Below are 21,983 nucleotides of genomic sequence, written 5' to 3'. Positions count from 1 at the left end.
TCCAGTTGTTGTGGTCACTTGGGGAGTGAATCGTCGGACGGAAGATCTTCCTCTCTGTCTCTCCTCCTTTCTGTATATCTGACTTTCTCATAAAAATAAATCTGTAAGAAAAAAAGTTATGGGCCTGCTGCGATGGCCTGGCAGCTTAAGTCCTCACCTTGAACGCGCCGGGATCCCATATGGGCGCCGGTTCTAATCCAGGCAGCTCTGCTTCCCGTCCAGCTCCCTGCTTGTGGCCTGGGATAGCAGTCAAGGATGACCCAGGGCCTTGGGACCCTGTTCCTGCGTGGGAGACCTGGTGGAGGTTCCTGGCTCTTGGCTACGAATCGGCCCAGCACCAGCTTTGTGGTCTCTTGGGTAATGAATCATTGGACAGAAAATCTTCCTCTCTGTCTCTCCTCTCTGTATATCTGACTTTCCAATAAAAAAATATATATTTTTAAAAAGTTATGCGTCCTATTTAAGGACTTCAATATCTTATTTAACCAACAAGGCCTTCCTTATTCCATACAGAACCAGTAGGTCAAATTTATCTAAAAAAAAAAAAAAACCACTAAATTTGCCAATAAAAATGAAAACAAGAACAGTTTACATTTCTCTTAGGTATCATAATACTGTACCTAAATCAGTAAGATTTTAATTACATGTCCTCAGCTCATTAGATTATAGATTTTTAAAAAATGATTTACTTATTTTTATTGGAAAGTCAGATATACAGAGAGGAGGAGAGACAGAGAAGAAGATCTTCCGTCCGATGATTCACTCCCCAAGTGACCACAACAGCTCTCCATTTGATCCCGGTATTTGAAAGAAAAGGATTCGCCTGTTGTGCTAACCCCATGAAAATAAGACTCACTTCCTGTTTACAAATTTGTTCACTTATTTACTTGGATGGTTAAGTGACTGAGAGGTCCTCCATCCTTTGAATTCTAGAAGTAGAAATACCTGCAACAACCGGAACTGGCCAGGCTGAAGCCAGGAGCCAGGAATTTCATCCGTGGCTCCCACATTAGTGTTAGGAACCCATGTATTTGAGACATTCAGCTTCAGCCATTGTGACCACTTGTGGAGTGAATCAACAGATGGAAGATTTCCCTCTCTGTATTTTCCAATACAAACAAATTAACCTTTTTTTTTAAAAAAGGGTGCTGAAGGATCGTCTTCAGTGCCTCACAGCCTCGGGAAAGATTTGTGGACACGTGGGGAACATGCCCCGTGGGGATCCAGGTGGAGTTCTTCGAGGTGGAGGGGATCATCACCTTGACAGGCAGTTACAGCCTAGGTCTGGCGCATGGGGGGAGATGCCCATGAAGTAGAAGAAAGCAGCCGGCAGAAATAATGCCCCATGGTGTTTTATTAGCTTTTATTGATTCAGTTTTTTGAAGAACCGACGGGTTCATGGAAGGAGGCTGACGACCTGAATACAGTTTTTTTACTGACTGCACGAAACCCTATGAAAGCCATTTGGAATTTTTAAGCCAATAAAAGCCGATGGGTTTAACACTGGTGGGTCTCTTGAGTTTTTTCTGTAGCAGTGTGTGTCTGGTGACACCCTCTATGTTTAGTACCCGTGTAGGACCATGGCAGTCATTTTCCTTCACATACGTCACTACCTGTGACAGGGGAGAAGGTACACTGTAGTAATTAAGTAAACCACACTGTCCTTTTCCTTACAAAGGACACAGCATATAAACGGACTCACCTGGAGTTCGTCAAACAGATATAAGTTGGCCAACTTGTCATGTACGGTGACATAGGTGATCTTGCGTGGGAAACGGTTCTTGTCATTGTTCCAAATGAGAACATCTTCAGGGTCACATTCTGCCATGTCTCTTACTGGTAGATACACGGGAGCTGTAATTCCCACCCTGGATCATGGCCAGAAACAGTGATAGTTAGAGATTGAAAGCCTATAAATTACTTGCAAACATTTGTTGTTGCAAAGGGAAACAAGTATTTTGCTAGGTAAGTAAAATCCCGGAGCACCTGCGGTACCCTCGTCCCATAGGATGTGCTGTTTCCAGGCCAGCTGCTCTCTTCCTCGCTCAGACTCCCTGCTAGTGTCTGGGAAAGCAACTGATGGTATTAACTACTCGCCACTGATGTGGGGACTGCAGAGTTCCAAGCTCCTAGCTTCTGCTCCAGTCGCCATGGCCTTTTGGGGAGTGGATATCACCACTCTGATGTGCATAGCAGTGTAAGAGGGACAGTCAACTCTGCATTCACTGAGCCGTGGACACGTACTTCCATCTATGTCCTCCTCTCTGGTAGGATCTCTCGCTACCCGCTGCACTAGACGAGACTTACTTTGGGAGAAACACCAGCACGCTGCCCGGGCGGATTGCGTAGACGATTGCCTTCATTTTGCCAGATAGACATTCCCTAGAGCATATGATGTGTTCAGTGGTCTGCTTTTTGCATCGTTTGGCTGACTGTAAGAAGCAACAGACCCCCGTGGCATTAGAAAAGAAAGGATTCCTGACGGTCTCAGAAGAGACTTGAACTCCACATCCTCACAGCAGCCACACATTTACTCAACACAGAATCTGGGAAGTTGCAAAACCTGCACTCAGTTGGCGTTCAGCTTTACTGTCCGGGATTGGTCCCTCGAGGGATCATGGAAAAGTTACATTCTTTCATAAAGGAAGCCTGTTTGTAGTTCAAGTTAGGGACGTGTCCACTGCAAACCTGTCCTACTTAGTGTGATTGTCAGCTGGAAGTCTCCCTGTCTCTGAGAGTCGAATCTTTCTGCCTCGAGGAAAGCATTGAAGGTGAGATCTCAAATTCCATGTGTGTTCTCTCTCACATTTGGGAATGTTAGGAGTTTGGTTCAGAATCCTTCCAGAATATCACAACTACACAATGCAGCTCATGTGCTCTTTAAGAGGCAAGGGCTAAGGGTTGTAAAATCCCTACTTACTTGTCTTTTCTCATTCAGGTATTCACATAGTTGTTGGAGATCTTCGTTGCTTAACAAATTGTCCTCCGTTTCCGTTTTCTTTTCCTTGGCAAGAGCTGCCATCAATAACCGGTGTACTACAATATCTGCATATCTCCTTATCGGAGATGTAAAATGGGTGTATTTATCTAAAGCGAGACCTGTAAAGGGAAGCCATAAGATCAGAGTAAGCAAAAGGGCCCACTTGCTCAGCGTTATGGCTGCACCCAGGAGGCTGTTTTAGTCACTTACCGTAATGATAGAACTCCTGCTCTGAACAGGATCCGGTGGAGAAATACAGTGCGCTGCCCATGGCTTGCCCAGCGAGGTGATGCAGCAGTGTCTTGAAGTAGGGGCGGTTGGGGCCCCTTACCTTTTCAAGAGAGTCCTTCAGTGTCTTGTTGGACCTGGCAGAGAACAGAGCCTTTGTTCAGTCCCCTTGCAGAGAGAACCCTTTACGTGTCAGCAGCTACACACATTTGTCTCCTACTCATTCCAGAAGCCTAGATGTCGGAATGTGCTGGTTAATCCTTGGGCAGCTACCTGGGAACACATCTTGGATCACTGCATAAGGTGGCTCAGTGTGGTCTGTGCGATCATGTGGGAAACTCAGATTGAAGCTCTTGGCTTCCACCTGGGCCAATCCCAGGCCCTTGGGCCATTTGGAGAGTAAAGCAACGGGCAGAAGATCAATCTCTATTCTGCCTTTCAAACAAATTTTACACCTGTGCACTCTCCAACTTTTGTTTGTTTAGATCCTGGGAACTGTGAAGGATACTGAAAGTGTAAAAAAGAAAAAAAAAAACAACAAAGAATGCAGTTTTGCTGAGTGAACAGCTAAGAGCTCTGTCTTAACACAATTATCATGAGGCAAGAATTTTGTCTAAATAAGCCTGCTTTCCTTTGCACTCTTCCCAGCTCTGACTGCCGGGCATGTGGCTCAGTGGCTGGCGCCTGCACGTTTCTGTGGTGGCGCACTTACCGCGTATCTATGTCACAGCCCAGTGCTTTGGTGCACGACAAGAGATCTTGAAATAACTTCTGTCGAGGAGGAGGATGACGGCGCAGCAGAGACTGATGAGGAAACTCCTCGTAGATCCTCTTGGCCACCCAGTGATTGGCCAGGATCATCAGCTCGTACACCATGTCGTGGGCATCCAGCCTTAGCGCGGGGCTGATGTTGACGACTTTGTTGTTTTCGTCTAGTTTCAAGGCAACGTCCAAGTATTTCAAATTCAGGGCCCCTTGGCTGGATCGCTGGTCCCTGAAGTGGTTAGCTAGGACCCTCAGCTTTTGGAGAGCCCATGTTAACTCCTTCAGCTTAGTTTCTTTGCTCTTCTTGTCTAGGTCTTTGTCGACGAAGATGGCCTCGGCGGCACTCAAGTTCTCGTCCAGGAGATCCTGGGCCACTCTGTAGGTCAGGGTATAGGCCGAACGGATGATGGTTCTTCCATACCACACGTTCTTGAAGTCATAAGAGGTCCCCTCCAACTCCCATATGACGCTTACAGCATATCTGCAAGACCAGTGACCGCGGGCACATCATGACTTCTCTCCAGACTGGAGGTTCAGTGAGGGGCAGTGGGGAAAGAAGGGGCAACAGAGGCTGAGGAAGGAAGTGGTCCGAGCAGGGAGAGAAGCTTACCTGTCGGCGCCTTCTCGGAGGGAGCATAAGTCCGTACTGAGGACAGCGGGGATCATATCGTAACGCTTATGGGGCAGAAATAAAGTGTTGGCCCTGAAAACAATGCACACATGACCTTCAGCAGAGAGAGACGACCTGCTGAGATCGCATCTCCCGGGAGGGAGAAATGGCCACCTTGACCCTCCCAGTTCCCTGAGCCTGTTGTGTTTGTATAAACTGCAGCAGCCTGGGGTGATACAAGTATTCCCAGGTTCCCACTTTGCTAAGTGACACGCACTCTTCCGGGAACACGCGAAAGGCAAACAATGTGAATCTTCTCCAGCGGCAGAAGAAACGCTGGCGTGTAACGGCCCAGCAGTTCCATGGGATTGTGTATATATTGCTACGGGAACGCTTAACCTACTTCAAGTCCATAGGAAAGAAAGCATGCTCACAAGTAAGGTCAGGCACTGTTTGTCTACAAGTGGTGGAAGAGAGCTGGATTCCTTTTCTGGAAGGAATCCTCACCGTGGCGCTGAGAGAAACCTCTGAAACTGGCATAGACACCAAGTCACATAGACACATGTGACCGTCGTGGTGGCTGAAGCCACATTACCTTCTCCTGGCTTCATTATCCAGGCAGGAGTCTGGTACCACGAAGTAGCTGACGTCAGCAGTGTGGATGCCGAGTTCTAGGTGGCCGTTGTCCAGGATGCGCAAGGATAGGGCATCCTCCAAGTCCTCGCAGCCCTCCGAGTCGATGGTGAACACCAGTTGGCTTCGTAGGTCTCTCCTCTCTTTTTCCTCTGTTGGGCTTACCCGCCAAGGGTCCTCTGGAGAGCTGACTGGTAACTCACTCATCTGCAGGAGAGACATGGCCTTCTCAAAAACTCCTGCACCATGGCTTTCTGTCAAATTTTTTTCTGGAACAGCATTACTGCAGGGAGGTTCACCGCCCCCCCCCCCCCGCAGTGACATCATACAATGTTCGGGTGTCGCAGCTGTGGTCCAGCAGGGCCAGGTTCTGTCTGGAGGGAACGGGAAAGACACAGCTCCCTATTCGTGACACCCTGGTGTCCTGATGGGAAATGCCACAGCATTGTTAGGGAAGGGACTGGAGGAAGAAGTGGGAGACTTCAGAACTCATGTACTTTATCCCAATGATCCATGTTTAAATGTAAAGCTTCTTTTAATTCCATTACATTGTGTGGGGGGCAGTTGGGATCAACATGTCTCAAATATTAGAAGCTCATTGCTGGGAATGATTTGGACAGGACAGAATTAGGGCACTTTGTCCCCTTGCCTTCACAATTACCTGTCTCAGGCATTCATTTGCCATTAACTAGGCTAAAAATGAAGGGAGACGTCTAGTCCTGAAGTCTAAACCCACATTTTACTGTAATGGTTTCACTAAGCTGCCGCAACAAATCAACAAAATAATGTCCAAAAGGTACTGTTAAACATGAAAATTTAATGATGTAAACTATTCTAAAGTATTTTTCTATTATAGCTCTTGTTCTGTCAGAAAATGGTCATGAAAAGAACCCCATATTCTTCCTGATGGTGATGCAAACTGGTCCAATTTCTCTGGAAAAGCCGTCTGCCAACACGTAACAAGTGATTTCAATTTTCTGTGCCCTTTGACCCTCATGTTAAAAATTACTTTCCAATGGAGGGAGTAATCAAAGAACAGAAAAGGCAATGTTGATAAACATGTAGTTTTGCTACAACATTGGAAAAAAAAAAGCCAGCAAATGCCCAAAGCTGAAGCAAAACTGGGACACAATCTATAGCAATTTACCATAACTATTAAAATGAAGTATTTTTGGCAATATGTAATGATTTCAAGTGAGACGTCATGGAACAGAAAATAGCATGCACATGCCATGGGTATATACAGCTGGGTATGAGGGTTTTTCAATGATCATAACATTTTGGAAACAGCCAATGTGCTATGTTTACAGGGTTTTTTGTTTTCTGGAAAGGTTAGGAAAAGGTGACTTTCTGACTTGTGGATCCTGGCCTTCCCGCAGTTCTGGGTTCAGTGATTGATGGGAAGGCAATCTTTGCTGGGTCTAGAGCTGTCTGCCTTTGATTTGTAGAGTTGGATATATTGTGACCGTCAAGACATGACATGAGCAGTTGGAAGATGTAAAGATTGAAGAGCTGTGAAGCTTCAGGGAATGAATCCTATACCACAAGCCAACTTGGGTCTGGCTCAAAAACAAAACAAGAAACAGGACAAACCAGGATGCATTTTTCCCCATTATCTGACTTCCCCCGGTGGGTTTGACATCCTTCTGATAAGACCTTGCACAGCACCAAGAGTGTCTATCCTTAGACCCAAGGCCTTGGGGAAATCTGACCTCAGCTTCCGAGGAAGGTAGCTCGAAAATGTTATTTTCTGCCATAATGACTCTGATGGTTGCATCCAGGTCTCTGGCTTGTCCGAGGTCACGCACCACATGTCCTTCTGCATAGACGCTCTTTGAGGGCCAGCTGTCGATGTGTACCAACACCCTGTGAGACTGCATGAGAGGAGACAAAGTATGAACATAGCACTGAGGGATTCAAAGCACCTGCAGACAGAAGTACAATTCCAACGAGAGTGTCCAGTTTTGCAGAAAGGGCACTGTGTTGGTGGAGCCTGCAAATGGCTGGCCCAGCACTCTGATGTGGGAGGTGCTCCTTCCATGCAACAACCAAGGGGGCTGGAGAAGAAAAGCCAACTGTAATTATGTTCTGATTCCTACGAGCAACCCAAGGGGAAAACCCCAAGATGCGGGATCCAGGGTAAGTTTTGAAACCAAGGTCTCCTGTGTCAGGGTGCAGGAGGTACTCTCCAGAGGTAAGCGCTCTTGGGTGGAGACCCTGCTGTGAGGTAACCATGGCGGTCACAGCCCAATCATCTCCACTGTGGCTTGCCTCTGAGAACCCATAACAAGAGACAACGACTGGATCACCAGGCAGCGGATCCATCACCAGCTGTCATTGTCTCATTTACAGGCAGGTTGCATTGGGCAGGATGTGTATTTCCATCTTTCTTGCTATATTCTTTTCTGCATCATTGATTCAGTGAGGTGCCCCTCCACTGACTCCATGGGGTACATGGCTCATAATTCCCCATTGCTCGTCTGGGAGAAGCTTGTTAGTGTTGGCAAAGTTTAAGTATTTGGAAGTTTCTATGTTGGATTGGCAGAACAGTGTATGGTGTCTCTGGCTGTCCTACATGGCTCGTTCTAGGATGGCTCTTTTCTCTGGCCCTCATTGAGTAATGTCGGTATCCTTCATCGATAGTTCCTAACAAAACAGAACTCTGGCCCATATGCCTCCAATAATTTTCAAGGGAGTTAAGAATGCTTTCTGACCCTGTCTGGAAAGCTGGTGGAGACAGAAGTAGGCCACTCCAGAGGTCCTATATCCTTTACCTTATAGAGTTTTACTTCTTTGGCCATTACCAAAACTTTTGGGATCCTGTAATCCCAAGTCGGTAGAGCGATAAGTTTGGTTTCGTCGTCGCTGTCTCGAGAGGCATGTCTTATACACGATGTGACCGTAGCTACGAAGTCGCGCCGCTTCTTCTCAAGAATGCCCACCACAAAACCTTTTGGTAGACAAAACAGAAGAAAGGGTTAACTGGCTGGATGCCAATCATCTGTCCCAATCATCTGAGCCAGTCAAGAACAGGAACCGTCATGTCACATTTACCTCAATCATATCAGCATAAGTCAAGAGATCCATAACGATCATTGCACAACATGACGACTGTGGTGAATGTCAATGCATCACATTAGGTTGAAAATGCGTCACCTGTCAGTTCCCTCCATGTAGCCACTCAATAACGTCATTCATGTTGCCAATTTAAATAATGATTAGTCCTGGATTGTTAAGTGGAACAACAACAACAAAAAGCCCTCTAAGAAGGTTGGGTGCCGGAATGGCAGTCACTGGCTCACCTGTTGGCATGGGCTCTCTTTCTTTGACTATCCATCTTCTTCCGCTCCTGATTATCCACTTATCTTTAGGAAACAGCTCTACCGCTACCTTATCTCCATGGAATGCGCGGTTCCTGGCTGTACTCCACAGAATGATGATATCCGAATCAAAATCTGTGTTTTTGGGTAGAGCAAAGGAGTCCTGTTAGTCCATGCCACAGAAGCCCGGCAAAGCTACTCTGCTCCAGTGAGCGCAGCATTCCCCCACACGCCTGTAAGGCCACACTGCTGCTTTCTTTCTACAGCTTGGGAAACTTGCCCAGATCGGCCTGCACACGTCGCCTTCAGCTTTTGAAGACCAGTGTCCCTTTCCCCAGGCAATGACTGGAGCCCTATCAGATCCCTTCATGATTCTACAGCAATTTGACCCAAGGGGCATCACCTGCAGGTGCAGGGATGACATTGTGTTACCCCAGGAACAAATGGGTGAAAGCCTCCAGAAAGCCACTGTTTTCTTTGCAGCTAGTGAAGCTGTTCCCTATCAAGGCTCTTCCCATTTCCACTCGGTTCATTTAAGAACTAAGAATGCTCCTCCGTTTTTATAACTTATTTGTTGCCTCCTCCTCTCCCCCATTTTACTTTTTTAAATAGAAAAGCAGTGAGGCCACTGAGGCTAGACAGAGCCACACCCTACCACATCACCTTGGCTGCATGTTGAGCCCCAACCCCTTATCAGGTCTGAGCCCCCGGGCCCACAAATTCCTTTACTTCTCTGTAGTGTAGCTTTCCTTTAGTGTGGACGTGGATGCATGGATGCGAGGCTCTTACCTAAATCTTTGTTGTCAAGTCCCTGGTGGCGCACAAAAGCTTCATACGATTTGCATCTGTTTACATGTAGATATCCCTAAAACCAGAATAATAATAATGACAATAATACATCAATGTGAAATCAATCTGTGCTTATTTCACCTCCAAATGCTTAACAAATATTAGAGGAAACTATCCTTGTAAGGTTTGACATTCTCCCTTAAACATTCATCACTGAAGACTCTTTTCTCCTGAAAAAAAATTCCATCCACTCCTGGCTCTGCTCATTATCTCAGAATCCACAAGGTTAGGAGGCCAGAAGAAAAATTCAGGTCCCAAAACTTGCTCCTAGGAATGCCAAAGACTGACTGGGATACACTGGCCCTTCTGGGCAATTCTTGCTGGACACAACTACACACACACACAAATAAGTGTGTCCAAGAGTTGAGCTTGAACCATTTCATCCTATTCTTTCTGGGTGTCCCGACAACATCCGCATTCTAATTCTGGCGTGGTGGGGGGCAGGGAAATCAGAGAGGCCCTTGAGTGACAGGAAAATGGCAATGAAATTGACGAAGTTCCATGTCATCAATTTCCCAAGGTTGCCACATCTCCAGACCTTGGTGGGAAAACAAGGGACAAGGAGGTATTCACAAGGCTGCCTCCCTCCACCACAGGGAGCCTCAGCATGGAACATAAGCAGCATCCAGAGAGGATGATGTCAACCAGGCAGCTGGTGCCTACAGTGTGAAGCCTCCAGGTCACTGTGTGGGAAGTCTGCTCTTGGGCTGCCTTGCCTGCACCCATCTGGTCTACAACCTCAGACAGCAGACGAAGACAAACTCACAGCCATTGATTGCCATCCTTACCTGGATATATCTTCCAGATTTGACTCTTGCTTTCAATACTTCCTCTGGAAGATGTGGGAAGAACTCATAACACGGATACTCGTGTCTTTGTATCCATTCTTTAAAGGCTGTCAAATGGAGGGACTCAAAGAGTTTGTGGACCATCTTGAGATCAGGCCAGAATTTGTCCAAATACTCCTGTGTGGGACCGAGAAAGGCATGGGGAAATGAGGTTAGAACACAAATGAGCACCTGTGTGGGACTACGGTGCAGTCCCTCGCTAGCACTACAGCCCGCTGAATGAAAGCAGCAGGTCCTTCCAGAGCCCCATGCTGCTATCTCATTCATGCCAGAAAGTTAAGCAGGAGCCTAGGGAGGCCATGACTTAGCACTTTCCAATCTGTCTCACTTCATGTAGTCCTCAGGATCTACAGAAGGCAGAGGCAATGCTTTTTCTTCTTCTTCTTTTTAATATGTATTTCTTAACTTGAAAAGGACAGAGTGAGAATTTCCATCCTCTGGTTCCACTCTCCAAATGGCCAGAACAGCCAGGGCTGGACCAGGCTGAATCCAAGAGCATCTGGACGTCTCACCTGAGCAGCAGGAGCCATCCCTTGCTGCTTCCCAGGCGCATCAGCAGGGACCAGCTGGGACTCGAAACAGGCACGCCAATATTGGGTGCCAGCATTGATTGATACGTGATGGCCTAAGCCTCAATCAGGTCCACTAACTGTGATCATGATTCCAAGTCTCAGGCATTCTAGCACATTTCCTTATCTCAAATTGTAAAGCAAAGACAGTGCTTATTGTCACCACCAGCATTCCTCACACTGATTTCAGAGTCGTGTTTGAAGGGCTTCTTTTCTTTCCTCGATCCTTCCAGAAGTTCTGTCTGGGTAACACTAATACTCCCATGCTATGGCTATTGGCCAATTATCAGGATCAAACTTCTGTTGTCATGGGACGTTCTGGAATGTCTTTTTGTCTTGGCCCTTCCATCTAACTTCATGTCCCAGAAAGATTCCTGCATCTTCACTGCATCTTTTTCTTTTTTTTTCTAGCTATCAATCAACTCGATGTGACACATGAAGTTTGCTTGTGATGGCTAGGCAGAATGAAACAATCCTGTACTGCTGGACCACAAAGGCAAGTAATTCTCACAAAGAGTAGAAAAATATAATTTTTCCAGTCAACTGTCCTCTGTAGGAATAAGACATGATATATTGCAACAGAAGCAACTAGTGACATAGCTATTCATAACCAGTACCCCTGGAATTCTCTGGCATGCCAGAACACTCACTTTCTTACAGTAGGGTCAAGAAAATCCTGGGCATGCACTTGGGAGCCCTAGAATTCATGGTCCAATGAGACTTTCTGCAAATCCACAGCAGTCTGGAGTTTCTGCCTCAAAACATACTGTCTACGGGAGGAGCAGGATGGACCAGCTAGACAGAGACGGTACATATTTGCTGAGCAGCAGTAGCCATTCTGCTCTTCCAAGACACCCAAGGGAGAGGACCAACTGTGTTCCTGCACCCCAGACTGTCCCTGGTTATGCCACGCCCAGCCTTTAAATATCACCTCCACCTCCTTCATTTATCCCCTTTTCCCCCCATAAGCAATCACAAGTGGGGCAAATTAAAGAACAGTTGAAAAAACAGATTAGCCTTCCAAATGATTTTGCTTTTAAGCACACGTGCAGAGAAAATTATTTTGGGGGTTAGGTGGGCTGTATTGTGGCACACCACATTAAACCCACCACCTGCATTAATATTAAAAAACAAAACAAACAAACAAACCAAACAAACAAAAAAAACCCACCACTGCCTGCAATGTTGGCATTCTATATTGGGGCACAGGTTGGAGTCCTTGCTGCTTGGTTTCCATCCCAGCTCCCTGCTAATGCGCTTGGAAATCAGAAGATGGCCTAAGTCCTTGGGCCTCTGCCACCCATGTAGTTCCATGAACCTGGCTTTGACTGGCCAAGTCCAAGCCATTGTACTATTTTGGAGTGACAGCTAGAGGATGGAAGGTCTTTGCCTCGGTCTCCTTTTTTTCCTGTTAAAGATTTATTTTTATTGGAAAGGCACATTCACAGCGAGAAGAGACAGAAACATCTTGCGACCTCTGGTTCATACCACAAGTATGAACGGCCAGAGCTAAGACCATTCGAAGCCAGGAGTCAGGAGCTTCTTCCAGGTCTTGCACTTGGGTGCAGGGTCCCAAGGCTTTGGGCCACCCTACTGCTTTCCCAGGCCATAAGCAGGGAAGCAGGGAGCAGGAAGGGAAGTGGAGCAGCCAGGACATGAACTGGCGCCCATATGGGATCCCAGTGCACTAGGCAAGGATTTAGCCACTGAGTCATCATGCTGGGCCTTGCCTCTCAATCTTTAAAGAAAAGAAAAAACCAAAATAAACAAACAAGCAAACAAACAAACAAACAAAAAACCACCAAAAATTCTGGAGGCAGGATAGTAAAATTTCCAGAGTTAGACTGTGTTCTAACCCTATCATTTTCTACTGTGTTCTTGGACAAGTAGCTTCAGTTTCCTCACCAATAAGGACAGGATAAAAACCTGGTAGCTTGTCCAAAGAACTAAATTCAAACAGAGTATGCCTAGTCTAAGTGTTGACTATTAACTTGAGGTAGATCCAGGTCGAACTGCTTGCTATCTCGGATGTCAGCAATAAGACTCGTGCTATAATACTGTTATGATTGATGTTTTTGTTATGTCAGCAAGAATGAGTACTGAGCTGATCTTGACTGCTGTGGGTGTTTCTGTGTTGCCAAAGGGATTTAGAGATGCAGGGGCAATCCTTGAGGAAACACACACAGGATAATATGCATACCTTGAAGTTCATCACTAGTACGCCTTCTGCTTTGTTCTCGTATTCAAAAACTGCGTGTTCATGCGTCACCATGACGATGGGCATCTTTTTCTGGCAGTGGTGATAATACCATACAGCTGCGGCGAAGATATTCCTGGAAAACACAGACCCGTGAACCCTCCAGTTCACATTAAGTTTCAACCTGTCATTCCAGACCAACCAATCATTCCTTTACTCATTCCACAAATACTTAAGAGCATCTATTCTCACTAAGGCATGAGCAAATAAGAATGCCATTTCAAAAAGCCCGGTGCCGAGCCACAGGAAGTGCCAGGAAGCCATCTCTCAGAGAGCTCAGAGAACAGAGCCTGGGTCTGGGAACAGAAGACCTGCTAACGTCTTCAAGAAGTGCCGGCCGCAGACAATCCCCTACTGCAGGTCTTGGAAGATGCTTCCACGGCCTCCCAACGGCCGTCCCATAGCACTGGCTGGGCCTTGGGTGTCCTTCTCCCCTGCCCTCGCTCAGCAGACACCCCCCTTCCAAGTGCTTGCATTGGGTTCTGTTCTATGGGTGGGCTTACATCAAGGTTCTGCCCTCTCTCAAGCAGTTGTCAGAATTAATCTGCCAGTTCTATTTAGTTGTCCTCCACCTGCCCCCCCTGCAAAAAACACTTAAAAGCAGGAGCCCTTGTTCCCCGCATCCCCACCCCCAAACACTGTCCTTTGCCCTCTGGATCTCTGGCAAAATCCTGCTTTGCAATTAGGGTTTGGGCAAATTTCCTCTGGGTACCTCCATGTCCCTCGTTTCATTTTTGTATAAGACATATCAATTACATATTCACGTGATCTAGCTAAAATGTTGGCCTGTTGAGCATTTTTGTACTAATCATGGTTCCCTAAGACTCTTGGTCTGCCTTTGCATGCCATAGGAATCAACTTCCACACAGTCAGCCATGTGGCAGTAAATGATAAGCAAGAGAAAACCACCCAGAGTGGTGCCATACCTAGTACTCCATCTAGTGTCGTACTCATTAATATCGAGGCTGCGTCTGTATCTCCATGAAATGTCACCTGATTTCTCTTCTGATTCTTTATGTGGGATGTAGCAATACTGTTGATATTCGTTGGCAAATAAGATGCAATCGTGGTTGGCTTCCCTTATCACGTCAGACAGTGACAGGTACAATCTGTGACATAGGAGAGATAAAAAAAAAAATCAAATGGCAGCCCTCCGGCTGGGACTTGCCAAGGACAGCAAGAGGGAACACTTTTCTGGGCCTTAGGGTGCCTCACACCAGGGTGCTGCTCCTGCTGCTGCTCACTGCCACCTGCTTTGCAGGGGTTCTGGGAATTATCTTCCAATTCCTCTCTCCCCTCTCCCCTGCAGAGACTTTTGATGCTATTCTATCCTGACCTACCTAACCTCTTTTAAGCTGAGGGGAGCACTCTGTATCTCACCTTGTTCCACACAAATATTTTACTTTTGTCTGACTGCCCTAGGAACGGATGAGTGAAGCAAATTTAGGCATTAGGGATTTATCTGTGTATTTTATTTATGCAGCAACATGGCGGACATCAACAAAAGCCAGCCTCATCCTTCACTGGGAGTTATCAAAGTTGAAAGGTTTTTTCTCATTGACAGATAATCCCAGGCCTGCCAGGTCAAGCCACAAATCAATGGGCAAGTCTCCCAATTTCTAAGGTCAATTTCTAAGGTGCCTCTTTTTTTTTCTTTTTTTTTTTTTTTGAAGATTTATTTTATTTTTATTGGAAAGTCTGATATACAGAAAGGAAGAGAGACAGATCTTCCATTCGTTGATTCACTCCCCAAGTGGCCATGACGGCCAGAGCTGTGCTGATCCAAAGCCAGGGTCTCCCACACGGGTGCAGAGTCCCAAGGCTTTGGGGCATCCTCAACTACTTTCCCAGGCCACAAGCAGAGAGCTGGATGAGAAGCAGGCCGATGGGACATGAACCGGCTCCCATATGGGATCCTGGTGTGTGCAGGTGAAGCTTTGGCTGCTGGGCTACCATGCCGGGACGTCTAAGGTGCTTTAATACTGATGGTTATATAACATTACAGAAACCCTGTTTCACCGTGAAGGGCATCACGGGCTTGGTGCTGTGGTGCAGCGGGGTGCTGGTTCAAACTGGCTGCTCAGCTTCCCTATCCAGTTCCCTATTGGGGTTCTAACTGGGACTCTTGCCTTTCCAATCAATAGTTACAGAGCAGGTAGGGAGAGTGCCGAGTGGAAACAGTTACAGTGAAGGAAAATGAAACAGTTCAAAGGATCCTGATGGTTGGAAAAGACAAATGTAAAAGTAGGTAGGTTTTGCCTCAGTTCGACAACACTTAATGCCATGTGGCAAAGCATACAGTCACTCATTTCAGTGGGGATTAAGAGATGGGATATCCAATTCGAATTCTAATTACATGCAGCCTCAAAACCCATCTTCCTCCATGTCAAATGAAGCATACCACCCTATCACCACATTGCATGCTTCATGTGTCAGCTACCTATCTGCCAGACAAAACAGTGCTAGTGTGGGCTCATGGTTCTGATCTCCTAGGATGCCCAGTCTCATCGTATTTATCCCTTGTCTGCATTAACAGTGAGCTGGAACCTGCATGCGTGGAGTCTGTAAGAAGCATCCCAGCCTTTCAAATGGGTTTCAGAAAGTGCAATCCAAGCATAAGTTTTGGGATTCCAACCTGGCATTGGGCTGTAAGGCTCAGAAAGACTGCCCCAGTCTTATTTCTTCAAGCCCCAACAGGCCAGCAGGTTTGTGGTGAGAGGAAGTGAGACACTAAGGCCTGCTTCCCCAAGGCCTAAGTGCTTGCCAGGGGGACAGTCAGAGGGTTATCACGAGGGCCTCTTTCCTAACTGCTTGTGTCTTGCTTCTGCATTTAGTGTATTGAGACACAGACACTGGAAAAACAATCATTTTCCATCAACTTTCCCTTTTTCAAAATGTTCAAGAGAAAAGACATTTAAAAGTCTGGGAATGTCCTTTGAACTGTGTTTCAAAAACAACTTTAACATCAAAGATTTTAGAAAGCAGAAGTTGAGGTCCCAGCACCTTGGCCTAGTGGCTAAAGTCCTCATCTTAAACGCGCGAGGATCCCATATGGGCGCCGGTTCTAATCTTGGCAGTCCCACTTCCCATCCAGCACCCTGCCTATGGCTTGGGAAAGCAGTTAAGCATGGCCCAAAGCTTTGGGACCCTGCACCCGCATGGGAGACCAGGAAGAGCCTGGCTTCGGATTAGCTTAGCTCTGGCATTGAGGTCACTTGGGGAGTGAATCAATGGATGGAAGAACTTCTTCTCTGTCTCTCCTTCTCCTCGCTCTCTATATATCTGACTTCACAATAAAAATAAATAAATCTTCAAAAGAAAGAAAAAAAGATAAAACAGAAGTTTAAAAGGCTCCTAGTGTGTTAGCAGTTGAAATGTATAAAAACAAATTGATTTTAGTAGCAGAAATTGAAATGACACTTGGAGCAGGAGCAAAACCTGGATGTGAATAAACATCTCTATCTTTGTGTCTGAAAATCAACTTCACATTTTAAAATATTCTATCTGGAAAAACCTATAGTTAATGTACATTAAAAAAACTGAGCATATCTTTAAAGCATAATTTATCATTTTCACATGTTTAAAAAACAAAACATTTCAAAGGATGAATAAGCAGTCTCTGCTTATGAAACAACTTGGGGCATTAAGAGGTTGAATATGCAATTTCAAATGTTAAATCTGTGCAGCCTCGAATCCCATCTTCCCCCTGTTAAATGAAGCATTTTTGGGAATTTTTAAAAGATGGACAACTATTTTTCATTTAGGTGGAAGGTAAGTATTTTAGACAGGTTCAATTAGAAAGCCTTTCATATGAAACACCATTACTAGTAAGCGTTACAAATACTTTCTAAACAAAACAATGGATCCTTCTGGAAACAGTATTATCTAAGAATTATTAGACTGTCTTTGATCGGATTAAGGCTTAAGGGAAGGCAGCGAGCCTGCCAAAAAGCCTATAGACTCTTAAATGTCCACATTCTGGGGACAGTACAGCTTATTGAGCTGATACGGGTTAGCTGGTGAAATTTCATGTTAGCAAAGTCCTTTGTGGCAAAATAATTCCGGTTCCCTCTCCGAGACACTTTGTCCATGCAACAAACCAATAAACATGAAACATACGCTGTCCGCGATGTCGAAGAATAGAGATGCTTCCACAACGTCTGCGTGAAAACGATCCCCTTCAGGCACCGCGACTCAAAAATTTCCCAGTAATCTTCGACAATCTTCCAGTCTGGGAACATGTAATGCGTGTAGTCTGCGGGCAACAGCTTTCCCTCTGAAACGTCATTCAGGGAAGATTAGAGAACATGGTTACCCCCAACTCCTTAGCATGTCCAGGACCCTGAGCCCCAGAGTGCCAAAAACAACTTCCACAAGAACCTGTGAACAAGACAAGTCGTCTTGGAACACGGACAAGGTTCAGCGGAACTCGGTGCCTTTGAAGTTGTGATGGGCGCGAGCTCCACATGCATGCCACGCTCTTTGAGGGGCTTTGGCTCCTGGCCCAGCCTCTGCAGATTCTTCTCAGGGCCTGGCTGAGCTCCCTCACTGGGTGGTGCCTTCCAGCCGGCCTGGCCCGCGCAGCGTCTGGCTGAGCAGTCAGACCCGGCGGCCGGCTGCTGCCACCTGCCTCCCAGGTCCGCGGGGCCCTCCGGGTGCTGGCACCCTGGTCACTCACCGTTCCGGCATTCGGAGGGCCGGGAGCAGAGCGCGCTGTTGCAGGGCACGCACGGCAGCAGGTAAGTTTCCTTCACGTAGTCTGTATCCAGACAATAATCGTAAACAGGAAACATTTTCCTGCGTTTATTGTTGCTTGGGGCTTCCTTTTCGACAAAGGCCAAGTCATCATCCAAAGTGCTCTCCTCTTCGGACCAAGAATCCTCCGAAAGGTTCTCATCGTTGGGGTCGAAGGCCTGCGGCCTGGGGCTGAAGCGGTCTCCTCCGGAGCTCATCGTGTGTCCGAGTCTCCAAGAGGGAAAGTGGCAGGCCGCTGGAGAGTCCCGTCTAGAGCCGAAGCTGAACCTCCTCTCAAAAGTGGAAGGAGAAAGTAGCAGGCAGCTCGCGTCGGGGTCCGAAGCTCTGCCAGAAGTGCTCTGCACGAGTGATGGGGCAGGTAGCCAACAGTTCTTTTATTCCTGTGGAGAAAGATTTAGTGCAACTGAATGGGATTATTAGTGATCTACACCCCTGGGTGGGAATGGGGCAGGTCAAAATTGCTCAGGATTCTGGAAATCAGTGAGTAATCCTTTTAGTCCAACTTTTCCTGCTTACAGAAAAAGTCATCCCTATTCGAAATTGCACGTGTCTTTCATATGTGCAAAAATTCAAACCCTGCAGATCAAATATGACTCAGTGTATAATTTCAAGGCTCAGGTCCACCCTAACATGAAAGCATTTTGGAACCCCCGGCCAAAGAAGGCTTAACCCTGTCAAGGACAGACCCCAGGTGCCTGGGTCCTTTTGTTGATCGCCTCTGCTCCTTCCGGGATGCCACATGCTTGGTGTGGATGGATGGACCCCATGGTTTTGGTCCCTTTTGAACTTGCCCAGATTGAAGCAGTCTGTATCGTTTTACAGACTGTGAGAGACAGGGTAAGCCGAGGCAAGAGCCCAGGCTACTTGGTTGTCAAGTGGTGTCATCAGAGGTGCTTCGCTGAGGTCATGCCAGTTTAGTACAGTGAGTACTGATGAAGGCAGCTCAAGCAGCTGCTGAAACATCTGAGCCACCCTCCCCCACCAACTCCCAATAGGCAGGCCTTGGAGTGCCCTGCAGGGCTCTTGTGGTACCCCCTCACGGTGGCTGGCATGCTTTGCGGAAGGCAGCGAGCAATGCTGGGACCCCTTCCGTCTTCCTTGAAGGTTGGTGCTGGAGACGCCAGAGGACAGGACGGGGCACCTGCTGTTGGTTGAGACTGCTGTGTCCCATGTGGGAGTGCCTGGACCTGAGGGTCAGCTCTGCTTGCCACCCAGACTTGCCCGAGAGAAGCAGATTTGGAAAAGGGTAGTGGGAAAGGGCGCCCACAGGATGAAGCAGGTACATCCCAGGAAAGGGAGGTTTTTTGTTTCTTTTTCTTTTCTTTTTTTTAAGGTCTAGCACAATAGACTAGAGGTTCAATCCTCTTCTTGCAACTGCTGGAATCCCATACGGGTGTGCTGGTTCATATTCCTGCTGCTCCACTTCCCAGCTAGCTTCCAGCTCCCTGCTTGTGGCCTGGGAAAGCAGTAGAGGATGGCCCAAGCCTTGGGATCCTGCACCTCTGTGGGAGACCTAGAAGAATCTCCTGGCTCCTGGCTTTGGATCAGCTCAGCTCTGGCTGTTGCAGCCACTTGGAGAGTGACCCAGTGGATGGAAGATCTATCTCTGTTTCTCACTGAAAATCTGCCTTTCCAATAAAACATAAAATAAATCAAAAAGAAAACACAAACCCTTAATCCATTTTTATTTGAAAGGTAGAATTACAGAGAAGGGAAGCCCAAGAGAGGGATGGGTGGAGATGTTCCATCCACTAGTTCACTCTCCAAATGGCCCTAATGGCCAGAGCTGAGCTGATCCAAAGCCAGGAGCATCTTCCAGGTCTCCGTGGATGCAGGCGCTCAAGCACTTGGGTCATCCACTACTTTCCCGGGTCATTACTAGAGAACTGGATTGAAAGTGAAGCAGAGGGACCTGAAGCAGTACCTATATGGGATTCTGGTACCACAATTGGATGATCAACCTGACATGCCAGTTATGGGATCCCCAAGGGGGCATTTTGATGGACAAGTTGGAGGATAGAACTACATTTGGGGTTTCTTTAGTGACTTTCAGCTCAGCAGACCTAACTAACTAGCTGCCTATTCCACATCATGGGCACTTTGACCTTCCCCTGATCTCCTAGCCGCACTCACTGGATCTATGAATTGAACAATGAAATGACCACACACCTGCCAACCTCCTGTGGCCAGTTCCACCAAGAGTATCTTGTAAGAGTATCTGGTGGGGCCCGGCGGCATGGACTAGCGGCTAAAGTCCTCGCCTTGAACGCACCAAGATCCCCTATGGGCGCCGGTTCTAATCCTGGCAGCTCCACTTCCCATCCAGCTCCCTGCTTGTGGCCTGGGAAAGCAGTTGAGGATGGCCCAAGGCTTTGCGACCCGGCACCCGCATGGGAGACCCGGAAGAGGTTCCTGGTTCCCGGCATCAGATTGGCGCGCACCTGCCCGTTGCGGCTCACTTGGAGAGTGAAACATCGGATGGAAGATCTTCCTTTCTGTCTCTCCTCCTCTCTGTATATCTGACTTTGTAATAAAATAAAAGTAAATCTTTAAAAAAAAATAAAAAGAAGTGGAGCACCTAGAACCCAAGCTGACACTCAGATGGGATGCTGGTGTCACAGACGGGAACTTAAAAACTTCACCCCAATGCCAGGTCCTTATGACCATCTATTTGAAATCATTCGTCATCCACTTGTGGTTTTATGAAACTGTTTGCTATTAGGTTCATGGAGTTATATCTTTTAGTTCCACATTGCTGTTCTAGACTTAGAAGTTTCGGTCTTCTAAATGGAAATTTTTGTTTGAGGTTTCTAGGAACTGCAACACTTTTTTTTTTTTTATTTTTTTACTTTTTAAAGATTTTTTTTAATTGGAAATTCAGATATACAGGAGGAGGAGAGACAGAGAGAAAGATCTTCCATCCGATGTTTCACTCCCCAGGTGAGCACAATGGCTGGTACTGCGCCGATCCGAAGCCAAGAGCCAGGAGCTCTTTGGGGCTGCTGGGATTAGAACCGGCGACCATATGGGATCCCAGCACGTGCAAGGAGAGGACTTTAACCACTACACTATCGTGCCAGGCCCAAACTACAACACTTTGTAAAGGAGAATTATGACACAGATAAAATGTTCTTTTAAAAACTGTTTTCCTCTTAATTTGGAAGTGTTAGAGGAATTGTTGCAGGATGTGAATCAAAGAACCAGTAGGTAGGAAATAACCTATAAACAAGGAGAGTATTCTTGGTAGAGAAGGTAAAGAGAGAATTATTTTTTTCATAGAAAGGGGTACTCAGGGACTGACACAATGGCTCAGTGGCTAAATCCTCGCCTTGCATGCTTTAAGATCGTATCTGGGCACTGGTTTATGTCCCGACTGCCCCACTTCCCATCTAGCTCCGTGCTTGTGGCCTGGAAAAGCAGTGGGAGGAAGGCCCAAAGCCTTGGGACCCTGCACCTGTGGGGAAGACCCAGAAGAGCTCCTGGCTCCTGGCTTTGGTTCGGCGCTGTACCAGCCGTTGCACTCACCTGGGGAGTGAATCAGTGGACGGAAGATCTTCCTCTCTGTCTCTCCTCCTCCTGTATATCTGAATTTCCAATAAAAATAAATCTTTAAAAAAAAAAAAAAAAGTGTTGCAGTTCCTAGAAACCTCAAACAAAAATTTCCATTTAGAAGACCGAAACTTCCAAGTCTGGCTCTGGATCAGCTCAGCTTTGGTCATTGTGGTCACTTGGGGAGTGAACCAGTGGACGGAAGGTCTATCTCTCTTGCTCTGTGGAAATCTGCCTTTCCAATAAAAATAAATAAATATTTTTTTAAAAAAAGAAAGGTTACTGAGGTATTAAATGTGTTGTAAAAGGATTAGTGAAGTTAAATGCCATCTGAGATAAGTTTGGAAGCAATTATTTCAGGGCAGGGCTGGCGTCTCCTAAGTCCCATCACCAGCTGATGACCTCTCTTTGTTCCCTGATGCATTTAACTGTCTTAAAAGGATCATATGCTGATGCCACGTGTTTTTTTTTTTTTAATCTTTTAAATCAAAGGTATGTTTTTAGAGCTTACTTAGATAATGAGAAACTTATGCTAGAGGAAAATTTCTCAAGTTTCTAGTTGTCCTTATTGAGTCTTTTTAAAAAAGATTTATTTATTTTTATCACAAAGTCAGTTATAC

General features: G+C 46.5%; 2 protein-coding genes across 2 annotated transcripts in view; one reads left to right on the top strand and one right to left on the bottom strand.

Annotated features, from left to right (window-relative positions):
* Nucleotides 1–4,421, top strand: part of ZWILCH (zwilch kinetochore protein) — a 72,567-nt gene extending 68,146 nt beyond the window's left edge. Inside the window, exon 19 of the mRNA XM_058665643.1 lies at nucleotides 4,286–4,421. The gene's annotated coding sequence lies outside the window, so the exon portion shown is untranslated. The remainder of the gene's footprint in view (nucleotides 1–4,285) is intronic.
* Nucleotides 1,152–18,010, bottom strand: LOC131480526 (DIS3-like exonuclease 1). The gene is made up of 17 exons (XM_058665641.1): nucleotides 17,738–18,010; nucleotides 17,179–17,335; nucleotides 13,986–14,168; nucleotides 13,003–13,135; nucleotides 10,174–10,350; nucleotides 9,326–9,401; nucleotides 8,519–8,671; nucleotides 7,991–8,166; nucleotides 6,929–7,090; nucleotides 5,179–5,423; nucleotides 4,584–4,676; nucleotides 3,921–4,454; nucleotides 3,191–3,345; nucleotides 2,921–3,099; nucleotides 2,308–2,432; nucleotides 1,703–1,868; nucleotides 1,152–1,613 (listed from the first exon to the last, which is right to left on the bottom strand). The coding sequence occupies exons 1-17, from the start codon at nucleotides 17,850–17,852 to the stop codon at nucleotides 1,452–1,454; spliced, it is 2,991 nt and encodes a 996-aa protein (XP_058521624.1). The 5' UTR covers nucleotides 17,853–18,010; the 3' UTR covers nucleotides 1,152–1,451.
* Nucleotides 18,011–21,983: the final 3,973 nt, after the last annotated feature.

Source organism: Ochotona princeps, chromosome 6, assembly GCF_030435755.1.
Source record: "Ochotona princeps isolate mOchPri1 chromosome 6, mOchPri1.hap1, whole genome shotgun sequence".
Taxonomy (NCBI): Eukaryota; Metazoa; Chordata; class Mammalia; order Lagomorpha; family Ochotonidae; genus Ochotona; species Ochotona princeps.
Note: the sequence above shows the minus strand (reverse complement) of the source record. Positions and strands in the feature narration are given on the sequence as shown.